Source organism: Paramisgurnus dabryanus, chromosome 5 (genome assembly GCF_030506205.2).
Source record: "Paramisgurnus dabryanus chromosome 5, PD_genome_1.1, whole genome shotgun sequence".
Taxonomy (NCBI): Eukaryota; Metazoa; Chordata; class Actinopteri; order Cypriniformes; family Cobitidae; genus Paramisgurnus; species Paramisgurnus dabryanus.
Genome location: NC_133341.1, coordinates 48,136,219 through 48,163,595, shown reverse-complemented (window position 1 = coordinate 48,163,595; position 27,377 = coordinate 48,136,219). Strand labels below are relative to the sequence as shown.

At 36.3% G+C, this 27,377-nt stretch overlaps 1 protein-coding gene across 5 annotated transcripts in view; it reads right to left on the bottom strand.

Moving 5' to 3' along the window:
- The window catches only part of mast4 (microtubule associated serine/threonine kinase family member 4), a 152,275-nt gene that overhangs the window by 105,312 nt on the left and 19,586 nt on the right, over positions 1-27,377 (bottom strand). For all 5 annotated transcript variants that reach the window (XM_065284553.2, XM_073814774.1, XM_065284554.2 and 2 more), the window contains exons 2-3: positions 14,483-14,636; positions 9,366-9,493 (exon numbers count right to left, since the gene is read on the bottom strand). In XM_065284553.2, the coding sequence (XP_065140625.2) occupies positions 9,366-9,493; positions 14,483-14,636 (282 nt within the window). The remainder of the gene's footprint in view (positions 1-9,365; positions 9,494-14,482; positions 14,637-27,377) is intronic.

Sequence of the window (27,377 nt, the reverse complement as noted above, 5' to 3'; positions counted from 1 at the left end):
CCGCCATTGCGGTCTATGGCAGCCCATAGAACCGTACGTAGGAAAGTTATGAAATTTGGCACACTGATAAAGGACAGTCCAAATATTATCCACAGCAAATTTGGAGTCTCTATCTCAAACCCGCTAGCGCCACCAACAGTCCAAAGTTGCACTTATGTTTTTGCTTATAACTTTTGATCCGTAAGTCCTAGAAACGAAATTCTTGTTTCCTCTGATTCCTTGGCTCAAGACGATTCGACTGGACCCTATGACGTCATTTTCCGTCATGAAAATTTTTCCGCCATTTTGAATTATTCGTAAAACCTACTTTTGCGAACTCGTCCTAGAGCTTTTGCCCGATTTCCACGAAAATCGGTATGTAGCATCTACAGACCCTCACGGCAAAAAGTTATGGAATTCATGTCGATTCGCCAATCTGTTTGCGTAAACCGCGTCAACAAATTTTACGTAGAGTGCAAAAAAATGGATTTGAGGCTGTATCTTCGCCAAACTTAAGCCTATTGAAACGACACTTGGTACTTGTGATGCCAGTCAGGAACTGAGAGCGCATGCCCAGTTTCGTCGCAGCGCCACCTAGTGGTAAGACGAATGTTTTACACACCTATAACTTTGGCTGTGATCGACGTATTTTCATGGGACTTGTTTCCTTGGAGTCCTGAATTGTTGCCGAGTCCAACGATACCAAACATGCCAGAATTGGCCTTACGGTTTACCCTGCGCGGCAAAATAGCACTTAAAAAACACGCGCGAATATCTCCGCGAGCGTAATTCTGATCGACTCGAAAACATCATAGGAAGAATATTGCATTACCTTCTGAACAAAAAGTTCTATTGGCATTGTATTAAAATTTTCATCAGAAATGGCTGAAAATTGCAAAAAACGAAAAATTACCTTTAAATTTTGTGTTTTTACACATAAATGGCTATAACTTCGTAACGCAAAGAGATTTTTTTACCATATTTGATACCCTGATGTATGAGCATATTTTGAGGCCACACAAAAAAAATTGTATGCTTGCACCACTAGGTGGCCCTATAATTGAACAAAACCTTTGATATCAAGCCAGCCCTATGGTCATACAACTGTTTCTTCACTAAACTAAAGTGTATAGTCATAAAACTAGCTAGATGTAACACAGTTATGACCTGAGGTTGCATGCACAATTTTGTCATTGCGCCACCTACTGGTTTTGAGATAGAATAACGCATTTTTTGCCTAAAACTACTGCAACAACACTTCTAAAACCATGAGTCATCATGGATTATTCCTTTCATGGCTTTGACTATAATCACTGATGGTTGCCAATTCACTCCCTAGCAACCAATGAGAATACCTTATCAACCGTTTTTGCAAAAGCTATATCTCTGCATCGGAACACCGTAGAGACACGGGGGTGGGCTCTTTTCACTAATTAAACTTGGTTTATCTAGGTTCTTCAGTCTGCTTATCCAATCTCAATTATACATCCTTTTGGGCCCTTTTTGGCTTGACCCCGGTGATTGCTGCTTGCAGCTATATTTTATAGTTAGTTTCATTTCTACAAATGGTGTAAACTCTGCTAGATTATAGATAAAAGATTCCCATTCCACTGCCATTCTGTGATCGGCACTGATCGGCGATCGGCAGATCATGATCTTGGTGATCGGTAATCAGTGATCGGCCCCAAAAATGCTGATCGGAGCATCTCTAGTCCAGACGTGTAACCGCGACAACGCGCAAGCAAACGATAAATCGTCCCAAGACAAACAAGCGGCTTTCGTGATCAACACGCAATTTCCGGTAAACTCCGCTAAGAATAAATAACAACAAAGTACTTTAAACTTAGTTTATTTATATAACAAGCAAAATAAACAACACGTAGATTACCCAGGAAACCAAAACATTTGTTATTTTTAATGAGGTATTTGTTCAAGAGTTCAGTTTAGCAACTAGACCATTAAAAAAAATTAAACCAGAAGTAAAGTTCAGACCAGGGCCCGGTTCCCCGATAACGTTCACTCTTAGCGTGCTAAGAAGACTCAAAAAGATATATCTTACCAAAGTTGTTGATGTTCCTAAGTGTGTTCCCCGAAGTGTCTCTTAAGAAGCTTCTTAACACGCTGCCTCTAAGAACGACGTACAATGGCGCTGTCCCAAGTGAAGGTGCTGAATTATTTGCAATCGATCACTCAGGGATCGATTTTCCACTTCACGCGAAGGTGCATTACGACGTTAAGAAAGACAACACGTTATATACAAATGGAACATTACTCAAATTATTCCAGTCACATTTATTTTAACATAGTTTAAGTTATCCGTAAAATATAGACTATTAATTAAATGATCAAATTGTCAGAAATACGGGTAGACGAACCGGGTATCCCTCGCTCTTTATCCACCCTCCTTATCCCGTTGTGCCACTTGTGCCGCTTCTTGACATGGGTTTTGACTTAAAAAAAATATGTAATACACTTTTATACGACTGTTAAGGTACTTAACAATCAGAATTGATTGCAGTATTTCTGTTTAATGCGGTAGGCGATTTTTTTATTTAGCCTCGTCAGGCAAAATGTCAAAAGGTTTAAGGGTTGACGAATAAATAAATTGGCATGGACTTAACAGTTACGTGGCCGGTGTTGTGTGGAAGTCTGTTTCCCCTATGTTTCCCTTTAGTGTAGTATTTTTATAGCATTTTTATCACATTATACGTTTATTATTTATATACATTGAAAGTTTTAATGGCTACTGAGATGTATATGTGTGCATTTATGTAATGTATCTTGACTGTTCTTGATTGTAAGTCAATTATTTTTACAGTATAAATCATATTATTCATATTATATACTTCGCGTATGAACGTTTTGGGAATCATGCCATAGAGTTAAGAGAGAGGTTAAGGTATAGGTTAAGAACTACTTAGCGATAAGAACGTTTTGGGGAACCGGGCCCAGATCCGTATCGCATCACTGCATGTGCGTCCGATGTAACTGTCTATAAAAAAGGAGAAAATCATCCAAGATAATACTTCAGTTGTTTTCATGATGACGTATGTCACGTTATGTATCAACATGGCGGATGTAGTACATCAGTATTCAATTTACCCTACCCATCTTCACACTTCATACAACATACAAATAGTAGGTACTTCATCAAATTCAATACGTACGTACTGTCAAAGTATGTGATTTCGGACGCAGGGGCTGTTTTATCCAACAATCCACTATAAGCTATTTTTAATTAACTAATATTTTAGGTACAGTATGGCTACTTTGTCTATGTTTGCGCTGTCAAAAAATAGAAACCAAAGCAGGGCCAACCATTATTTTTTATGTTCCACAGACTGGGTTTGGGCAAAGTGAGGTTGACAAAAATGACAAACATTATTATTTATGGTTGAAGAATCCATTTCACATAATTACTATAAAGATAAAAAAAACTTAAAGTGCCTAAGAAAATAATTGACAGGTTGAAGAGGAGAAAACAGAGCCATATTTACAAGTAACAGAACAATATCCCTAGACAAACACATTTGTTACCAAATCCATTATTATTTTATATTCCCCCTGGAAGACATAGCTCCCATGAATAAGATTCAATAAAGAAAAAAAAAAATAGAAAACGACCCTGAGCTCGATATAGCAATCAGACATCCACACAGTGATCACTGCAGAAAGGATAACAGAAATCACATTTTTCTTTTATCACAACTCTCTTTGACAACACATACAGTTTACAATGTTCCTGAATATCCAAACCAAAACCCATATTGCCTCCGCATGAGGTATTCAAAGGGAATAGATAAGCCTCCTCTGTGTGTGAGAAATATCTTTCCAAGGTCACGTATGAACTGTCGGCCTACTCCACAGGCACTCGTTTTCACTAAAGAGCGTTAACATTCCCAAGACATCTTGCTTCACTTTGTATTTTGCGGGAGTTGGAACATCTAAAAAGATACAGCAGGAATGGCACTGGGGACAGAGCATTAGCAATTCAACGGGAGTCTCCGCAAAGCGGGAAGGCCCAGCCATCATTGATTTTCAGTGAGGCTGATTTAGAAGTAGGGTCATGTAAACATCCGATAAAAGGCAAACACTGCACACGGTGGCTGAGGAAACAAAACGGAGATCGACTGAGACATATATGGAAGAATAAACATGGGTATGGAGGGTAATGGTTGTCTGTTAATAACATGATCTGTTATTCTTACTAGCCAACCACTTAACCGCTATACAGAATGCATGAATCAACAAACCTTATACTGATGAACAGAAAAATTTGTTTTTAAGCTCGTCAGACAGTATTCACATCAGCTGAGCCGGTCTAGGCCCTTATGTTTAAAAAGATGAGAGAGAGAGAGAGAGACACATAGGAAGCCCCAGTGATAAGCCGATTGGATACAGGCGCTAAGTAAATGACATTCTGTTTGCGCTGTATTGACCCAGCCCACTGTGATCATTAATTTAAATCAGGCACCCAACCTAGAAGCTGGACTTCTATCTACAATGGCTAGGGAGAGGCAAGCAAGACAGGACGGGTTTCCTGGATTAGCTCAGACAAATAAAAAATGTAAACCTATTTAACTATTAAATGAAAACTAAACCAAATGACAATGGCCCTGTACACACTGCAAAGTTTCGAAAGGGACAACAGCATTTACATAAGAAGTAAATCCACTATATGATCATTCCATGTCTAACATGAATAACTCCTTAAAAAATGCAAAGATTGACACTGAGGTAACCATAACAACATTCTAAGATTTTTAGCATTTGCGTTTTTTATTAAACCACCTTCTTGGCGTACGTGTCTGGCTGCTTGATTGAGTAATGTTGCCCTTATAGGGCAGGTGTGGGCAAACTTTCTTACTGGAGGGCCGCATAAAGTTTTAAAATAAAGGTTAAGAGGCGCTTACTGTACTATGAATTTAGCAAATGTAGCTTTATTTATTCAAACACGCATTAACTACGCAAGTAATAATTGACGACGGGCCATTGAATTATAAGAAGATAATGCACACCCGCAGTTTATCGGCTGAAGGCCACCTTGGGTGTGCATTACTTTACCAGCTTCTGTCTGATGTTTTTGCTGTCCATTCTGTTTTAAACATGCACCATTTCGTGTTTCTCTTTCTATTTTGTTGCTGCTCTGGCGCGCTAATTTTCCCGTTGAGTTTTTCAGCGCTAGCGACATTTTTTGGACATTGATGGTATTGCATCAAATGAGTCATTCTGGACCAAACTCCTACACTGTTTAATATAATTATAAACTACTTGGAGTGCCAGATTGAAGTGCCAGGCAGGCCTCTGTAGAGGAGGGCAATATATTGAATATTATAAAGATATTTGTCTAAAAGATATATTACAGAATATCTTCATAGTTGAATATTAATGGGGACATTCCATGAAAATCAGACTTTTTCCATGTTTAAGTGCTATAATCGGGTCCCCAGTGCTTCTACCAACCCAGAAAACATGAAAAATAGCAACCCTGTAACTTTGTTTTGGTAAGGCTCTCTCTGCAAGCATGTAAATATATGGGTCATTCGGAATTCGTACCCCCCATGACGTAGGATGAGGATTAACGTTACCTAAGTGCAAGAGAGAGAGAGAGACTGAGTGAGAGAGAGAGCGAGTGAGCGATTGAACGAGAGAGAGAGAGAAAGCAATGCGAAGGTTCCCTTTCATCAATACAAGTATGTTGTTTAATGTTTCTCTGAAGTTAATATGAATGAACACGAGGATTAATGCACTGCACCAGACAGAATGAGAGAACAACGCGTATTCACAATCAAACACAATAAGCATAAATATGCAGTAGCGCCTCACTGCAGAACAAGACATCCAGGGGGCGGGGTTGGATTTAGATCCAGGGGCGGAGCTGGATCCCGATCCAGAGATCCCATTGGTCGGCAGTTTTACCACAAGACACGTCATACACGTGTTGCTGCATTACCATTTCCGCATTAAGTTGTAACTAAATTAAGTTATTATTTTGACATAAAAACTGACTTTACTTATGACTACAATAAAAGTAGTGCCTTTAGGGTGAAATGTAAGTTGCTATAATGTTTTGGAGTAAAACATTTCAGGTAAGCCTACTACGAGTAATCTTACCACATACAGTTTAATACCTATTAATGGATACAGTATGAATATGCATAATTATTAAAATATATAGGCTATGGCATGTTATTTAGAAATTAATAAATTGACTTTGAACTTGTTTTAACGCGTCTTTGCTTACAGCCATTAGGAAACAGGTTTCCCTCGTAGATGATTTACTTTTTTTTAAACTTGCTAATAAAATATATCAAATAAATTTGTTTTTATATTTACTCGTATAGGAATAGCTGTGTAATAAGTGGGATAATGTACAGATAAATCCCATCAGTGATATCAAACTGTCGGGAACGTGTCCTTACCTCCCCTTACACCTAACTGTGATACTTTCTAAATTATGAATCTTTCTCAACTATATTATTTATCAAACGTACACTTAAATTGATAAGAGCAAATGTTGGCGACCACAGGTTGCAACTAATTGCGGGCTGCAACAACGCAAATATACTGGTTCATTTGACGGAACAAAGTATATAAAGTGGATGTTGTGTTCCACAGTGAGGACCATCTCTAAATATGTTGTTTAATGTTTCTCTGAAGTGTCAAATGAATACGAGGAGTCACAAGACAGAGTGTGAGAGACGGACAGAAATGCGAATCATACACAATAAGCATAAACATGTCATTTGATCTGTTTCTCTAAAGTTTAAGCATTAAACGTGTTGTTTTATTACAGATCTTTTAAATGTGCTTGTGTGGTTTGGTCAAAAAGTAAACTTCTGAGTGTTTGTGGAAGTGTATTTTATTGTTGAAAAAAAATTGTGCCTGTTTAAAACACTGGCAGCATGAGACCTAAAAGTCTTTATTTTTATTCCACAATGTTCCCCATCTGCTGATAAACATGTATTTAGTATGCATAAAACAGATGATTGACTTTTTAAGAGAATGCAATTTCTTGTCTACAGCGCGAGCGCTTGAGACTCCGCCCACCTGAGCAGCTCATATACACACAAAAACGGTGCACTTTTGCTCAGACCCATAAAGTGCCTATTTTAAATGGATGGATGGACTGCATTTATATAGCGCTTTTAACAGACCTATGGCCATCCAAAGCGCTTTACAATTAGCCTCACATTCACCCATTCACTCACACATTCATACACCGATGGCGGTGTCAGCCATGCAAGACGCCAGCCAGCTCGTCGGGAGCGGCTGGGGTTAGGTGTCTTGCTCAAGGACACCTCGACACTCGGTCCGGTGGAGCCGGGGATTGAACCACCAACCTTCCGGACAACCTACATGAACCACTAGGCCACTGCCGCCCCGCATTAACATGCCACAATAAATTACCTATATGGTATTTTGAGCTAAAACTTCACATATGTACTCTGGGGACATCAAAGATTTATTTGAATATCTTAAAAACGTCTTGTGAAATGTCCCCTTTAAATAGTAAGATTTTTGTGCCAAAGACGGCACCAATAGACAAATTCAATCCACCTTTGAATCTTACAAGTATACAAAAAGTAACCCTTCCTCATCAAAATGCCAACAGCAGGCGACACAGATGTGAAAAGAGACACATGAGTAGATGAATTAATCCTCAAAAAGAATGCACATCTCTAATATGGTGATTTTGCATGGTTTGCAAGAAGAAAATCACACCAAAGCGTGACAGTTTTAAACAATGATTAATTTATTTATGTATTGGATTTTTTTTGTCTATTATAATAAGTGGTATGGATTGCAGCTTTAGGAAAGACTGGTAAGTGTGAACAATGCTGCAATCTCAAAAACTCTCACCTAAGAAGAAACACTATAGCTGGAAAATACCAAAGACCTCAGTGTTTATCAATCCATGCCAAGACAAACTATATACAAAATCAGAAAAAACAAAGAAGATTGCAAACCGCAAATGACCTTTTTGCAGATCTGCACAGCGGTACTCGTGGAAGAAAAAGATGTGCACTGCACACCAACATCGAAACCTCATCACAACTGTGAAACATGCATCAAAAGCACACAGATTTGTGTTTATGAATGGCCAAGTCAAAGTCAATACTGTCACTACTCGCTTAACTGCAATGTTTTCCATAAACTTAAAAATCTAAAAAGGCATACTTTATGTAAAAAAATATGTCTTTTGAAATTAGTAATACTAAGACATTTTTTGTGCAATAATTGTGCAAACTTCGTAATAATTTCTTTAATATTTTTTTTTAATGGATAGCTGTACCAAATAATGAAAAGAAAGCGGAATATATGAGAACTTATCTATCTTTATTGCTATAAAATAAGAATGTATTACCTATTGAACCAGTATATTTTGTGTATTCTAGAAAAATAATATACCTGAGAGAGTTTTTATAGACCTTAGATGCAAAAGCCTCTAAATGCCACCCATCAAAATTAGATAATGATATTAAACAAATGCTCTCGGCACATATTATACATTCATCAAAAATGTTTCTGACATAAAAAAATGCTCATTTACAAGAAAAAGTGTTGGATGCACTTAAAGGGTTTTATATTATTATATTGTACATCTTCATTGACATTATTTGACAACAAACAATGATCTACAAGTTCTTTCAGCTCTTTATGCCTTTCATCCTTTTATAGTATCAATATAATGCTTTTCGGGACGTGACCTCAATTTTTCCCTCCACTTCTTATTGCAGATCTCATAAAAAATACTTCACAATGCATTTTAAGAGAAGTAAAGTGATGCACATCCAATTACACCAGGGATACAGCAGTCCATACATGAAAAACCCTTGTTAAAGGTTTCGGTCGGGATAAATGATGAAACATAGGTGCTCTGTGAACCCTATGTGTCAGATAGGGTGCAGTGATAGCATCAAAGACAGCTTTTTTGTTCAGTATACTTCAAAGTTCATCACGCTGCTGTCATCAGCAGTTATGTCATCAACAAAGATGAGTAATCCAGGTTCAGTGGCAGCCACACAAAAGCTACCACCTGCTCGTCTCTATGTGACAACTGAATTACAACCCATTTACTACAGTGGTCCGCAGTGTCCCTTAAATATGCAAGTGTAACATTTCATTTTCTCTTCATTACAAGACACCATCAAACACAACAATGACAGGAGTTTTGTGTTAAAATGTAAAGGTAACATCAAGCAAGTCTACTGTATTTAAAGAGTTATTTGTTATTGAATACAATAGACTTCAAAACAAGACAAATCAAGTGTGCTTTTGATACACCAGTGCCCCCTTGTGTTCAAGATACAAATCTACCAAATGATCTCATACAGATGTCAGGGAGCCCCTGTTATGGAAATAAGGTAATGTGGTATACTGACCAGGCTGGCCGTGAGGGATGGTGCAGATTTCCCAAGGGTCTGGGAGCGCATGCGAACCAGGTTGGTGGTCTCTGAACCTGTGGCTGACCACGAATGCTGTGCTGAGACATATGGCAGCAGGTACTTCCCTGGAAAAATTGAGGTTGGTTAGGCCAACTGGTCAGAAATAATAGCAAACTGACTTTTTTACTCTGACAGCAAAAATGCCATTTGTCATATAATACCTAAACTTCCACACCTACAGTAGGAAACTTAAAACTTCCAAAAAGTTCGGCAGAGAAATGTGACCCTGTCTGCACTCACTTTAAATGGCTGGGTTATTTTTGATCCATAATGGGTAAATATGGGCGAGAACACACCGCTGGGTTAAAATTGACCCAATGCTGGGTTATTATACCCCATGGTCACATAACAACAACCTAACATTGGGTCATTTTAACCCAGCATGATGTGTTCCTTCCAATATTTACCCATGATGGGTCAAAAAATACTCCAGCCATTTTTAAAGTGTGTGAACTTTAGCCTAAAATCTAAAAATCTGATTATGAGATTACACTCTAAAACATGCTGGGTTATTTTCAACCGAGTATTGGGTCAAAAAAGGGAAGAGCCCGGCCTGCCGGGATGTAATTTAACTGATGCTGGGTTATTTCAACCAAAAATGCTGGGTTATTTCAACCTATTGTTGGGTCAAATATTAAAAAATTGGGTTAACTGTAACCCAGCTGCTGGGCTCATCCTTTTTTTAAAAGAGCCCAGCATTTTTTAGAGAGTTGGAGCAATAAAGTTTGATTTCACTCATTGATTTCACTTTAATTTTAATCTTTGACAAGTCCTTAGTCAATATTAAAGATTTCAAGGTAAATTTTCTTTACATAATAATAGGGATGCACCGATAGGATTTTTTTGGGCCGATACCGATTTAAACAGACAACGTCTGGCCGATGCCGATACCGATATTAAACACTTGTATACAATACTATACAGTTGGTCTATTAGCTAGTTTATTTCTGCATCAAATAATTTTTACTGAACATGGATTGGATCTAATTAACATTCAAGTGACCAGCATAAAAAGAGAGGCACAAATTAAGCTAAAACAAATATAAAAAGACAACATGACAACCTGTAAAGGAGGTTTTTGCTATTCTGCTTTCTTTCATTAACAACATTAACTCATTTTTTTTACATATAATGGATTTCTTTATGCAGTTAATTAATAAACAATCGGTATCGGCCTTTCTCGTGCTATTGCCGATATGCCGATGGTTTCAAATTAATCAAAAATCGGCCGATAAATATCGGCGGCCGATACATCGGTGCATCACTACATAATACTGTATATTTACGTATGTAGGATGGTTTTATTTAGAAAACCGTAAATCACAAAAAAAATGACTTTAACTGGGTTTTAAAGGTAGGGTTAAAATAGGAAACCAGGTGACTAATAAATGTCATGTCACTATTTGCCTGTAGCAGTTGTGGCATAGCATAAAAACTCAGGTTAACATGGAAGATGTTTCTTCCAAATAACTGCTTGCAGTATATGCCAAATAATTCATGAATAATACATGCCAAATAAACAGCATGAAGGTCATGGAGCCTTGGTAAATTACAAATTACAACTAATGCAACTGTGAAAATCCATATCAACTCCATACGCTTATCTTGGCAAAATAATGCAACCTACAGTATGAGCGATGAAGGCAGGGAAACCCCTGCACCGGTGGCCCACACTCACCACCCAAAATGTGCAGCATTATTTTACACGATCCAAGAAACAGTTTGACATGCACAATTGGCTTTACTTTATATATATTTCGATTAACCTAGGTCTTTCACTTTGCTGTACTGTAAATGTATTAGGCAAAGCATGATAATGCTGAACAAATTCAGAATAAAAGGAGCAGCAGGGGGGTCATGTGGTCATAACAAAACCTCATCATTGTATTATATTAATTCAATTTGATTTATGTTTGCTGGGATGATAGAAAAAATGATTACCACACACATAAAACAATGCATTAAATGGAGCCTCTCCAGATAATTAAATGGATTTGATCATTTTTGTTTTTTGTCTCTTCACTTGTTATTATCCGTGGAGTGTTATTTCAGGACTCAAGTGTTTATGTATGATCTGACGTCCTTTACATATGAATCAGCAGCTGTTTGCTTTCTCGGGCTAAACACAGTAATATTCTCCTTGACAACTAGCAGGTCGTGACAACACTGCTCTTTTGACCAAAATGTGAAGCTTGTATTTTTGTAAGTGTTTGGGCTATAATTCATTATTTTGAAGTGAGGCTACTTTTCTAAGTGGATAAACGTATGGTTTTGGGTTACTAACATAATTCTTGTGTGTTCGGAGTTTACACCATGTAAACAGTGCTGGGATATGCAAGGTTACATCCAGTCCTTTTCCTAGTATTCATGTACCTCGTCAAATGTTTACTCTTTAGCCGGCAATAAGCTTAAGGATTGGACACACTTTGCACAGACAGGGTTGGTAAAAGATTTGCAAGCTGCAATGGAGGGCAAGAATTTTTGCCAAATAATAACTTCTGTAAAAATGCAAATGAAACAAAGAATATAAAGAAAATAAGAGTTTATGAGAAATATAAATAATGACAGATTTTTGGTTTCTTTTAAATAATGGGTATTAAATTATGATAAAAGCAGTCCAAAAGCACTTTAAATCAGATCCATTCTAAAAGAAATCTAACAGAACGATTCAGCTGGGGTATAATCACATTCTAGGCAACCTTTTGCTAACCAGTATTTGTGTGTTTGTGGCTCCACATGGCCAGAGAACCAGGTCAAAAAAACAGGATACGTAGGAGGAAAATGCCTGTTTCCACAATGTATCATCCACAGAACTCAGGAAATGTCAATTTATCACCCTCAGCATGAAGTATTTCAAATATGTATCCTATATACCTGATGCAACACATATAAGCAGTTTAAGCATAACAAATGTCTAGATTACAAATATTTTTATTAACCCTGGGAGTTTTAAATACGAGTTAAAGTGTCTATTTGGTGCAATAACAGGTTTTTTTATTTTTTTATTATTTAACACGTCATATTAAAGGGATAGTTTGCCCAAAAATGTCATAGTACACTCCCCTCATGTAATTCTATTTTATGATAAATTATGGTAAGCACACAATTTCCAAAGTAGGAAAAACAAATACTATGAAAGTCAATGGGTACCATCAACTGTATGGTTACCAAAATATCAAAATATTTTCTTTTGTATTCAGAAAAATATAGAACAACATGCGAGTGAGTAAACTATGACAGAAATTTAATTTTGTGAAGAGACACAACAAACGAGCAGACTAGAGGCCGACCGATATGCATTTTTTGGGGCCGATGCCGATACAGATATTAGGGAGTAAAAAAAACACAGATAACGATATATCGGCCGATATTCTTTATGTGTATATTATAGTACAGTACACATATACTACAGTATATTATACTAGCAGGCTACTGTAATGTACATATAATACACTATATACATTAACAGAATATACTATATATAAATACTTTTTTTGCAATGATCACTCACAAATGTGGTGATCAAACACTTAAAATGACGTGACAAAGATATGTAATATAGGCAGGTGTGTTTTACAAGTTAACAATAAACTTTATTATCCAAAATGATTCTGATATAAGTGCACAAAACAGTAAACTTGACTAATTATAAATAACTTTAAAAACACAAACAAAACAAAATACATATAACTTAAATGATTGTCAGTTTTGACGAGAATAATGTTATATTGGGCTTATTTTGAAAATGGAAACTTATAAAGTCATTGTTTATTTGCTTTACAGTAAGTTATGTACTTCACAAATTAATTAGAAACTTACTGTTAAGACGACAATGCTTTACTGACAACATACTGATGTAGGCTTATGTTTAATGTACTGCACAACGTTTTTATGACGCGAACCCACAATGTTCTGCCGGTACTTTAAACTGTCTGCTCTCCGCCTCTTTAATTTAGCGAGGGTGTAAAGTTGCGCAAGCTTATTTAATCAATTGCTTTGAAATGAGCATGTTCAGTAACAGCACAAGCAGCTGTACTCCCACAGACTGCGCGTCAGTTTAAGCGTGTCCTTTCTCCGCCTCGCGTCATTTCTTCCTCTTGCGTTTTAAACAACTCGCAAGTGGACAAAAGAGACGGATTAAAAACACCAAATGTAAACCGGAATGTGTCTTTCTCGCCCACTTATAATCCAATCGACCAAAGCGCGTCTTAACACCAGGTGTAAAATGTTGTGAAGAAACCGCGTGACTGCCCCCACCTGAACTGAGGGACTGACTGAAGTGAAGGGGGGTTGGCTGGTGTCACTACAGTGAGTGACCTGGGTCACCATTAGCAACCAGTAGGGCGCACTCTGCTGGACAAACAAGTACTTACATCTTTCAAAAGCATTTAATGTCTTCTGTAAGGAACGTTCATATTGGCTTCATATCTGCGGCTTATACACCGATACAGATATATCTGCGACAGGCTCATATCGGCCGATAAAATCGGCAAAACGATAAATCGGTCGGGCTCTAGAGCAGACGGAAAAAAAGACCAAATAAATCCATTTAATCATCTGGAGAGGTTCCACCTAATGCGTTGTGTTTTATGTGTGTGGTAATCATCTTTTTTTCTATGATCCTGGCAAACATAAATCAAATTGAATTAATAAAACACTATGACGAGGTTTTGGATATGGCCACCCCCCGCTGCTTCTTTAATTCTGAATTTATACACGCCGCCTTGAAGATGCTTTTAGTAGTTTCGCATTTTCACCCACATGCCTTTCATTTGAAAAACCCTGCCCTCCAAAAACATTTCATCTCACTCAATATGAACAACCTCATTAACATAAAATAATTCACAGGAAGGGTGCATGTGGGGCAAGCACTTCCTTTTTTGGGGTTGCTTGTTTGGCGATTTAAAGAGAATTAGTGTCAGGGATATTTAATGCATGACATATTAAAATAAACATGTTATAACTGGCTAATCTAAAATGCTTTGAAACTGGTTGTTATAAAGAAAAACCATATACATTTTCCTGGTTTTGTACTGTAAAGGGCTACGTGTTACCTGTTAAAGCACCTCCTAGGCTTCCTCGTCTCAGTTGTTTGCCATCTTCGCTGTGCTGTCGTTGAAATTTCAGTGCTAAATTTGTGCCCTGAGAGACCTCTGGGTTACTGAACTTGCGGAGCGACATGGAGGGGGGGTAGAGAATGTTATCCGGCTGGAGGAGAGGAAGAGATGAGATCAACACAACGTTTAATCTGGGAACGTTTATAGAGAAGATCACTGATTACATTAAAATAGAGTCCACAGGCAATAAACAACAAATTAAACACATGGAAGCATATCCACTAATGACAAAGGAATTTGATATATCTATTATATTAAATATCTACTTTTGGCATTCAAAGATTTAAGTCTTCAATCAGCATAATTTAGTTTTTAATAATGTTATGTCTGATACTCTGAAATCACGGTCATTATTGTAACAATTGACATTTTAATATTAAATTGTCTCTACGTTACATAACACATTATTTCCATCCACATTTAGTTCATTTAAAGCTCCATCCTTTTAACTGTATCCCTTTCACCCCCTCCAGCTCTCAGCGAACAAAACAAGCAATTCTCTCTAGACACGCAAACACATTTGTGCTTTTTACCTCCTTGTGATAAACAAATTGTAGGAAAAAAACTTTATAGAGCCTTAGGCTTCAGTCACACCAAAAGCGCTTTAAACGCTTGCAAACGCAAGGCGCGACGCACTGCCTTTTTTAAAAAAAGAGCAGTGCGACGCGGCTTTTCATATTGCTAAGCAACCACCGAGTCAGCTGTCTTGTCAATCAAATATTGAAGCGTGAGCGCCCTTTTGCTGTTAACTGTCATATCAGCAGAAACTTTAAAAAGAGGACGCTTGCTCTGACCTTGTTTGAGGGTCAGAGGTGCACAAACACACAGGAGAGAGTGAGCGAGTGGTGTCCGGTTCTTCAAAGCAACTGTAACTTCCCTCACCACAACGTAAGGCCCGCCTCTCCCCTCATTCGATTGGACAATGGAAAGACACGAATGACGTCGGGCGCTTCTCCGCTCTCAGCGCTCCTTCAAAAACGCGTGCGCGGCAGGCGGCAAAAAACCGCAAGGCGCTCGGCGCGCATAAACAGCGCGCAAACGCGCCCTGCCCATAGAATATCATTCAAAAAAGGCGCCTGCAACTGCCATAAACGCTATTGGTGTGACTGGCCCCTTACACAACAAATTGCTTTTAAACCAGCTTTCACATTACAAGCACTCCGCAACAATGCTGCAGAAACAATGCAATATATAATATAAGGGATATATAAGGAAATATGCAATATACAATAAAACAATGAAACCAAATTAACTGAGAAAAGTAAGGAACAGTGTTATTGCAGAGATAGAAAACTGTTTCCACTCACAAAATCTGTGATATCATAAGAAAGATTAAGAAAACTAATAGAGTTGCACGATTATGAAAAAAATCATAACTGTTGATTAATCACTTTGATTGTAATTGCAATAATTATGAATAATTAAAGTTTGGAAATGTTTAAAACTTTTTGTGAAGCAGCTACATTTAAACATCCAAAATAATATAATGTGTAAGTAATAAATAATTATGGAAGTTATGTTGTTAGTAAAAACAAATGGCTAAAGAACATGTCAACTTTTACATTTTAAAATCTCTGATCCACCACTGTAATTGGTGCCCAAACATACCACCAAAATGCACAGAAATGAGCATGGGCATTCAGGTTTTGCCTATTATGTAATAGTTTCACCAGTCATTGTAATCCTGATAAGTTTTTCGATCAATTGTGCAGCCCCAAACACTAACGTGTTTTACTTGCCCAAAAAAAATTACTTAAAAATAAACAGACACCAAAACCTCATATATGGATCTGCGGATATCCAGGATCTAAGGTAACAAACATTGTGGATTAAATTACACCGTCACATAATACTTAAGGTTAGTGACGCAAGTAATTGAGACAAAGTTGACAATTATTAAAAGAAATTCACGTCATTCCCTGAAATTCTCAATTTACTTAATCTATGGTGGGAGTAATCCTTTAACGTGTGAATTATGATGCTTTATGGGTGGTCACAAAAGGCAAACAATGAACCCTCTTTAAAATAAATAAATAAATAAATATGAAAAAGTGGAACAGGAACCTAAGTAAATAAATAAATGTGAAAAAGTGGATCAACAACGAACCTTTTGCAATATGGACTGTACAGTGCATTTAAGTGAGCTTTGTTGCTAATATTATTGGATTTGAAAATTTTATCCTTGTGGTGTATTGTTACCGTTGCATTGTTACTATCCCAAACACTAAACCACAACATATCATACATGTCTTCATCTCATTGTCGACACAGGTGAAAAGGCCTAAGTACAACATCTCAATATGGAACAATGGTGAAGCAGAGGAAGAGGTTCTTCCCGCTGTACAGTATGTAAACACATGGAGGCCCACTGGGTGTTTTCAAAGGGAACACCCTCTCATTTAAGGGAAATGATTCATGACACTATGTTCTCTTGTTTGGAGAAGCCAAAATAAGGTAAAATGGCCTCCCAGATCTTTGGGAGAACATTGCTACAAGACCTAATGGAACACACATGAGATAAGCTCCCGTTGAAGAGGGGTGTGCAATAAAGGCAAAACTATTTGATGAAGATGATGGGCTCTCTTACACCCGGCGCAATGCAGAGCAATGCGCGACGCAAGTGTCTTTTGCTAGTTTCCACCCTGCGCAATTATCATTTCCACTTTAGCACCACGTTGTTTAAATAGCAAATGCATTTGCGCCCAATGTTGCGCCCATGGGCATTCTGATCTAAAAACGAAGTGTGTTCAGGCGCATTGTTGGTGTGTTGCTATTTTGAGGCAACTAAACTATTGACCAACTAAAACCTGGTCTAAAGTGGCGCAATATGTTTTTTGTTATTTAAAGAGCGCATTAGTAATATGCGCCTATAAACGGGACGACAACATGGATTTGCTAATCACACACATGGATGCGTAACAGCACACGAAGCTTTTAAATATTAAAAATTAAAGCATTCAAATGTAAAAGATTATTATTGAGTCTCTTGGACATAAATGAGGACTAATTATGAGACGTTAGAAGGCTGCAGCCTGGTAAGTAAATAAATGCTTTGCTTTAAACAAATGCATCTGTTTTTAAATGTTTTTTTTTTAAATGCTACCTCACGGATTTATTGTATATGCAACTCTGTACCTGTGGATATGGTGAGATGAGAAACATTTTTAAGTAATGCTTAAAAAAAACTGACGCTGTCCAAGTGCTGAAACGAGAGCCGTTTGTAAAATCTTTATCTCCTGTTTGTTACAAATAAAGTATTTTTAGAGTACAAACCTTTTATTACATACTTGTAAATTATTTTTTGATGATATTGGATAGCCATACATTTAAAGCAATTAAAAGCCTGCTTTTTTACTTCCATGACTAAAAGAAAACGGGTTTTAAAGGTTTTAATAAAAAAATAACAATTTCAATAAAAGTGAAAAACAACACAATTATTTAACATTAATCTTAAACTGGGGATCTTCTTCCTCCGCTTAGTTTTTCAGTTTACAAAGTCCGTCATCTAAATAGGGATTAGACATAGTGGCAGCGCAACTGGCTTTTAAAGGGGATGAGAGCTGAGACTCTCATTGGTTTATTGCACATTACGCCCAAAATACTCCCATTACTCATAAAAAAGGACCAACCCTTTTCGACCATGCGCTCGGCGCACAAACCATTTTTTCCGTCGTTAAATTAGCAAAAATGGATTCGAACACGCCCATTAAGACGTTGCGCTGTGCGCTTTAGACAATGCACTTAGATTGTTAAAACAGGGTCCGATATCTGTAATTTTGCAAATAATGATAACAGATGATATTTTTCATCCTTCAAAATTTTTTGAAAGACTTATATTGTTCTAGCTCCTTCTTACAACATGTTAATAGGATTAATTTTGATAGGTTAATAGTAGGGCTGGGTATCGATTCAGATGTTTCAGATTGATTCGATTTCGATTCACAAGCTATCACATCGATTTGATTTAGATTCTCGGTCCGATTTTCGATTCCGATTCTCGGCTGGATTTTTATACTCGATTTTTGATTCAACTCAACGAATATAGATTATATAGAATATTATATATTATATTAGAATATATTAGCATATAGACTGAATGAATGAATGAATGACAGGCTCGCCTCTCGCTCCTTGGTAACATCGCGCAAGGCAAAAAAAGGGTGACATCTAGTGGAGAAGACTAGTAATTAGATTAACGTTAATCCTACGTTCAATGTTTGTGGGAATACTTCTGTCAAACACGGCCCAAGCAAAGTTATCATATGCTGACTGTCAAATCACGTAATTGACAGAAACAAGTGTGATCTCCTTAACTCCGTGGCAAGTCTTTTTTATCGGTACTAAAACCTCACACAGCAACAATAGCTTCTTCCCAACTGCAACTGGCCTCCTCAACAACAAACCATGACAGATTAACTGTAAAAAAAAAAATGCATGCAAGTCAACTGAACCTACTATTTTAAAGAGCAACTACTCTCCGATTCACGATTTTACGTTTCCTTAGGTGTGTAAGTGTGTATTAGTACGTGTTAATGATATGCAAAAGGTACATACCGCAAAGTAAACTATGATGCGAGTTATCGTTTCCAACGTAAATCTACTTCTTGGACTACAACAAACACACGGATTGTAGGCAACAGTTTACTTCCTAGGCCTGTTGACATTGACAAGACCGACATTATCATAATTCCTCCCTCTTCTGACTCGGCCTGTAAGTTGAGAATCAGCCTCAACTCCTGTCAGCATTGCATTGTGAGCGAATCTTTCAAACATGGTAAGGAGCGTCACATTTCCGGCTGGCGTCAGATATATTCAGGCCAATCCCAACGTACATATGAGCTGGCCAATCAGGGACAGGCTCCTCAATCTGCTTTTCAGATCAATGAGCTTTGTACAAAATTAGAGCGGATGTACAGTGTGTGGAAAATAATGTGTTTTCTTAACCATAAACCACATAACACATGGTATTATACCAAATACACAAAATAACAATGTCTTTTAGGAATGAAAATAGGTGCACTTTACGTTTTTGACTAGTATATAGTTAACATAAGTTATGAACAAGCTGAAATTATTTATCTTAATTTAAGTTAAAGTAATACAAAAACTGATGGCTTGCATGACATTACACTTTTCACTAATTTCAAATCTTTTCTCCAAAATGATATCACATCATCCAGTGAACCCCAGGTGGTCTTAATTGCTGAATAAGAAGTTTATAGATTTCTCTACTGAAAATACTTTAATGTAATGGGCAGTCTGGTACACTTTCTGTGTGAGATTACATTGAATTGAAGTTTTTGATTTTTGCAAAAGCTCCTGCTATTTTTGTGGAGAATATGTATCGTACAGACCGTACTGTAATTGGTTGACGAGTGGTAATATGAAGGGGCCACCTAAACCATAGACTATTGCTTTATAGTGCATCTCACCCAACCCCAGATGGATGGTTCAATACTGTAAATGTTTAATAAATTGCTACATAACATGTTAAACATCATACAGTTATAATTAATTTTCCATGTCAACACACTTCATATTCAAGAGAACAAAGAAATAAAACCCATTCAAAACATATCAAAGAGTTTGTGCTTTTCACTTCACATTAATCCTGGTTAATGACTAACATGTTAAACAATAAAGATGGTGATATCGTTACAGGGTGCACTTACAACTCAACAAACTGACCAAAACATATTTGCTAAAGGCCTCAGGAAGACAAGTCAATGTGAACTGCTTCAGAAGGAAATATGAGCCTCAAAGCCAACAAAATCTTGCAAAAAATACTTCCATAACAAAAACCATGCAGAGACTAAATGCTCCACAGGTTTCTGTATCATGTTTCAGGGACATACAATCAAAAACGTGTAGAAAACTGAAAGATTTCATCTAACTACTGTGCTTTGATGTACAGTTATTAGTCCCACTAATTAAGTAAAAAAAATCCTTAGGGTTCACTGCAATTACAAACGGTGTAGGTTATAAAAAAAATGTAATCTTTCCTTAATCATTTACAAAACATTTTTTAATATTTTGTTAATAGAATAATCGTTTGTTTGCCCATAGGAAATGCATAAAATCACAACATAACCACTACCATTCATTTTATGAGATGAGATGTAACCGTGTGTGCAAAGCAAAATTCAAAACATAAATGAGTTTGTTTTCCCTAAGGCTATCGGCAACAGGAGAACAGCCTGTTTACTGAAGCTGTCACAGTAAATCCTATGTCCTTAGCTACATAATTAAATAATCATGGCCAAACATTACTTCTAATGTTAGAATCTACAGTAGTTCATTTAACATCAACCACCAAAATCCTTTTTATACTAAAATTTATAATTTTCACTTCATAAAACTTAGTAGAAAATTCAGTACAAAAATGCCATGAACCATACCCATAAGCTCCTGTGACTTACAGTAGTAATTTAATTGTTCATGTTAGTCAAAGAAAACTGATGGGCCATTTTATTATTTTATTATATTCTATGAGGTGTATTTATAATTGTACTCAAGGTTTTTGCCAAAAAGCATACAAGTTTAAGTAATTTATGGTCTGATTTGTGCTTCCCCTTTAGGAGCGTTCAGCTTTTTGTGTGTTTCCCCATTAAGAGCTTTCGGCTCGTTCAGTGTCCCACCCACTTTTATGATTGATACACTACATGCTGCATCTACTACGCAGTTTCATTACAAATACAGCTTCTTGTGCTTAAACGGTCTTTTTAAGCACACCGTTTGTTTATTCATGTCACAGACAGCCAAACAAGCTCACAACCAGCAGAACGATAAAAGTTTTTACCACTAAAGGAAGCAGATGAATGAAAGACTAGCAAATACAGACATATTGTTCCCAGCTAGTGTGTACACCCACATTTTTACTATTTTAAACAGAAAATTTCACCCTAAATATTGCACTTATTGCCAGCAACTGTGAGCAGAAGTTATCAATACAATACCAGCATGACTAAATTTGATTTTGAGTAAACTAATGTAAACTTGATTTGTATATTGCATCCAATAAGGTTTATACTGTATGCATACACAGCTTAAACTGTTTAGTTTCACTTTAGTTTCTACTGTGTCTCATACTGTGGTCCATTATAGGGATGTCCCGATCCCACTTTTTCATTTCCGATCCGATTCTAATACCAGAATTTCGTAAATGAGCCGATACCGATATCTGCCCGATACTATTGTAATTAAATGTGTATGTGCTTTCTGCTACATGTAGTATCATTTTAAATGTTAAAATCAATTATTTAAAATGATTTACAAGTTACAGGAAACAATAGTAAAAATTTATCATGACAGTGTTTAGGAGAACATATAATAGGTATGTTTGATTGATTAAGTGTGCAAAAAAAAATTTCTTAATTGCGTAAAACTGTCATAGTAAAAAAAGCATTAGTGTGCAGATGGTTATTTTGGGAATTATGCGTTTGACCAGACTTTCTTTAAGCTATTGAGTGTATTAAAAGACTTTGAATATAATGCATAAAACATTTATGATGCTTTTATATACGTTGTCCTTTTAATAGCTTGTCAGTAACAACAACAGCTAACGCACAAATCGGAATTGGATCGATCATGTTGTCGGTCCTCGATCCGATGTCCTGATAAAAAATCCCTGATCGACCCCAATACCGATCCAGCATATCGGATCAGAAAATCCATAGTCCATTAACTCTTTCACCGCCAGCGTTTTTAAAAAAAGTTGCCAGCCAGCCCCAGCGTTTTTCATGATTTTCACCAAAGTTGAATGCCTTCCAGAAAATGTTCTTCTTTAAATATATAAACATACAATATACCAAATGAAAGAACAGACCCTCTGCTTTCAAACAAAAAAAAACCATTTCATCCTACCTTTAGTGGTTCTTTTGCAATCAGCTTTTGAATATGGGTAGGTTTTTGCAAAAACACCATATTTTGAGCAAAAAGCAGAGATAATTCAATTTTTGTGACGGACTTTTCATAGAGATCCCATTCAGAGTGATCTTTAAAACAGACACGGACATGCAGCAGCTTGCCATAGGGCAATACTTCCGGTTTTAAAAAGTTGCGGAAGGGCGCCACCTGGTGGATAATAGCGGTATTGCGGAAAGACGGAAAATCTCGTCATTGGCGGGGAAGCGTTTTCTCTTAATTGACGAGATATCTCGTCAATGGCGGGGAAAGAGTTAAGCTATTGAGTGTATTAAAAGACTTTGAATATAATGCATAAAACATTTATGGTGCTTTTATAATACGTTGTCCTTTTAATAGCTTGTCAGTAACAACAACGGCTAACGCACAAATCGGAATTGGATCGATCATGTTGTCGGTCCTCGATCCGATGTCCTGATAAAAAATCCCGGATCGACCCCAATACCGATCCAGCATATCGGATCAGAAAATCCATAGTCCATTAACATGCACCTAGCGAATAAAGCACTCAAAAGTAAGTTACTTTTATGTGGAGCGACTATTTATGCTGCGCCGTTTGGAATTCCTCATCCGTCAGTGTGTGCGCACACGTTTAAGTGCACTCAGTAGTTCATACACAGAGAGAAGCGTTTCCAAAAGCAAGCGAACATGAAATCTTTCTGTTCTTGACAGGGCACATACAAACAAAATTATCTCCACAGTGTTCTTTTTCTAATAAAAACATTTGTTTATTTCCTAAGTTTATGTATAGATTAAAGGCAGAAAACAGGTCTGTGCTTATCTTAAAGAGAAAGTAACCTCAATTAACCTATTTAAGTCTGTGTTATTAATGTTAATCAAACAACCCACACTGTTAACCCAGAAATTGTCTTTACTCAAACAATCAAGGAAAAATTAATATTTTCTGTTTTGAAGCCAAAGCTTAAATTGATTTGTTGATTTAACTGTTAATCTTACAAAATCTATTAAACTAAAACATTCAAGTAAAATGAACTTAAAATTATTAGTTCGTGTTGTGAGGAATACCCATAATCCTTTGCGCTTTAATATTTTTATTATTTTCTGCTTTTTCACAAATTAAAAACTGATAAGAACTTTCTCTATTCAAATATTTGTTAATAAAATGTCATATAGGTTCAAGCTCTTATATTATTGATGTTGTTTTGTTGTAAATTATAATTTTGTGAAGTCACCGTTCAGGTGATCAGTGTTTCCGTACATGAACCCTGTTCAAAACATTTTATTGTATTTCTCTCCACTGTACTTACAATGTATGTTAAACACATTTTTGTGTGTTTCTGTGGAAAATCACGTTTATTCAATGATTGACTTAAAATCAGTCATTAATTTTTGTTATAATACCATTTATAACATCAAAAGTAATACAAAGTGATAAAAACTAAAATTATATGCAACAGGTTTCCTCACACATTTCTAGTAATGTCATCTAAACTGGGTTAAGAGTGCAGGAATATTTTCGAAGAAATTAAAACATTAAGTACATTAAACTTTAAATTAATTGTTATTTCAACCAGGCAAAATCAACTTTTTTAGGGCAACGAGTTTCCATAAATGTTTTAAGTTCAATCAACCTGTATGGGCTTACAGTGCAAGACAAAGAGAAAATCACTTCTGCAGCTCTAAAAATATTATAATTATCTTTAATTTATACAATAAAGACGGTATTATCTGACTTATTGCATTAATCGATATAAATGTAGCAATGTGCAGTAATAAATAACATAATAATCACAATCGAATTGAGGAACCAGTATAGATTCACACCTCTAATTCTAATTATATGACCAGGCAGCACCTGTATAAGACATTTTGCATATTTCTTTTTTTACTGTGGCAAGTGACCTGTTGGGTTTGGATAAGTTAAAAGAGAATGAAACAAAGAAAAATGTTTCCTTATCTGAACATATAGAGTGGATCAATTCATTTTTATGCACATCACTTTTGACTTTCTAAGTCACAAAAACATCAAAAAATAACCATGTAATATAATGCGCACAACTGCACAAAGCATTTAATAACCTAAAATGCAACACCCACTATAAGAAGAAGTGGAACCTCATATTGGATTAATCACTATCTGTATTCATGGGTTGGTCATTTTTACCTAGGCACGCTGGACATAATATAACATCTCTACAGTAGATCACGCACATGGCTATGATCTCATAACTGGTCGCTTGCCAGTGCTTCTTTCCATATCTCGAATGTTCATCTATTATATAACCAAATGATCTTGTAAAATTTCTCTGACCATAGAAGTACATTATGCTGTGTGTATATATATCTGAATTGAATTCTTTTTATGACCTTCTTTATAAACACTGAAATAAAACCGTTGCTGGATTTACGCCCTTGTTTGGCAGACTTCCAAAGAAATAGATATAATCAGTTATATAATTAAAACATAACTCAAGCAGACAGATCACTTAGTCCAGACCTGTTTAAGAGGATTAAAGGTGTGTATTATAGTGAAAGATCCATAATAAACCAACATTATTCCATGTATTCTAAATGCTTATGATGCGCAGATATCTAGTGGCATTCAGCCATGCAGAAGAGCACTTTCAATAGAAGAGCTGAAATGTGGATTCTGCGACCCATGAAGTGGCTTGAGTTAAAAGCACATTTCTAATGGATCCAACTAACAAAACACACTAATGTCCAAACCAGAAAATGTATTTTTATAAACAGGTTATAGGTAATTAAATGCAAATTTCTTGACAAATACGGCAATAAAACATTATATCAATGCATATTAAACTTTAAGTGCCAGTCAGATCCAGTGTAGCTGTCCATCAATGTAAACAATGTGAAAAGTTGTTAAGCCCACATAAGCAGGCTTTTATATCAATATGCTACCTCGTAATTGTTTAGAAAACAATTATCACAACAACTTACATAATTAGTTGTTGTTATCATAATGTAGGGTTGTCCCGAAGGACGATATCATCGTGATGCCATGCCCCCGCCCCACTCCGCTGCGAGTCGACACACACTAACTCTCTTCTATAGATTAGGAGTCAGGAGTTGGTCTATAAATTAAATTGAAAATATAACTTATGCATAATTTGCTAGAGACGTGACGTGTGTTAGTCTGTGAAAATATCCGACCGAAACGCGGGATTTACATACCATGTTTAAATTTTGATGTTTCTGGCCAGAAATACCATCTTGTTTACTTTGTCTGGTTTAAAAAGCTGCGGATTGGAGAGCTGGCTGTTCCCCGCAGTGCTGAAGACCCGCTCTGAGGACAAAAAGTATTTATGTAAAGATATTTATTAAAATAAAAAGTGCACAACTCTTCTTATGTGGAAGTAATGAAGTAAAATAACGAATAATAATTATATAATGACGAATAATAACAAAAAAATTAAATACCCCCCCCCCGCCTAACGATATCATCGTCCATCGTGATGGTTTAACGTAACCATCGTCAACTGCCAATTTAGGAGACATCGCCCAACCCTATCATAATGTTCGTATTCTTGATGCAATTATTATGAATTAAGATATTACAAAGACACATAATGAATTTGCCAAGTAAACACCACCTCAATAAAAATGATGGCATAATGAAATTGTGGGACTGTATATTATTTATTTATTTAATACATTTCATTATTTTACATTATCAGCACTTCTACTCATGCTTAAATATATACTGGGCAGAACTGCAATTAAAAAACAAGGCAAATGTGCAGGCTTGTGCAACAGATGTGACAACATATGCAGGCTTAAGAAATAATGAATCAATACAAACCGAGCAAATTGTGTACTAACCCCTAGATGACATGATTATATAATGTCATGTTCAGAGGAGCAAGGTAACATAGCTCAGTTGTTTTAATTTTGGTTGTTTCTCATTTTTAGGTAGCAGAGCATATAGTCCCAGGAAAGCGTATAGAGCGGAAACAGACAGTGAAAGCAGTTTTTTATCTCTTTAAATCCATCAGTGTGGAAAATAACCACACCACATCAAATGATAAAGAAATTACGTGTCTGGAAAAGTGGAGATGCCTGTATCTACTTGTACATGCAGATGAGGCAAAACTGGCAGAACTCTGCTAAGCAAACAAGAACATCCAGCCACCAAAACACAAGCCTCTACAGAAACAACACACGCAAGAGTCAAAGGTCTAAGTATGCCTTTCTAACCAGCAGATAAAAACAAGTTCAAATAGTGAAGTAGTACAAATAAGTTTTAAATAGCTATAGACTGCCTTTATATAATTTTATAAATTGTAATATTTGTAATATTACACAAAGTTAATAAAAATAAAATAAAAAATAAAATTGTTTATGTAGCTATACTGGTATATATGGTGGTGAAAAACATCCTCATGACGACACTCAAGAATACCATTCGATCGAAATCCTCCGTTGCTCCCATGTTGAGCCTTTGTTTGTTTTGCGTTTTTATGATGATGTCACGGCAGTGGAGGAAGACCACACTTGTAACATTAAGCCTATTTTCACACCCACTCTGAAGCGGCACTTAACATCAACGGAAAAGAAAACGTCAATTTTTTATTTCTTTATTTTTAAAAGTTAAAGACAGCGGATTTAATAATATAAATTATGAATTAATTACACTTTGTTAAATTCCATCCGATTCGATTAAAAGGCACATTTACATATAAAATCTGGCTATGAAACCAAACCATTTAACAGCTATGGTTGCTGTGTAGTGATGCCAACAACAGCTTGGTAAAAAAGGCTAAGAGACTGAGATTTATCATATTCAATCCATGACTTGAATTTGAATGAACAAATTATTTTATTAATATAACTGTGACACCATGGCACTACCACATCACTGTTTTGTGAGGTCATCTAAAACATTCTTAATCTATTAATGAGATTATGAAACTGCTACTACCCACAGGAT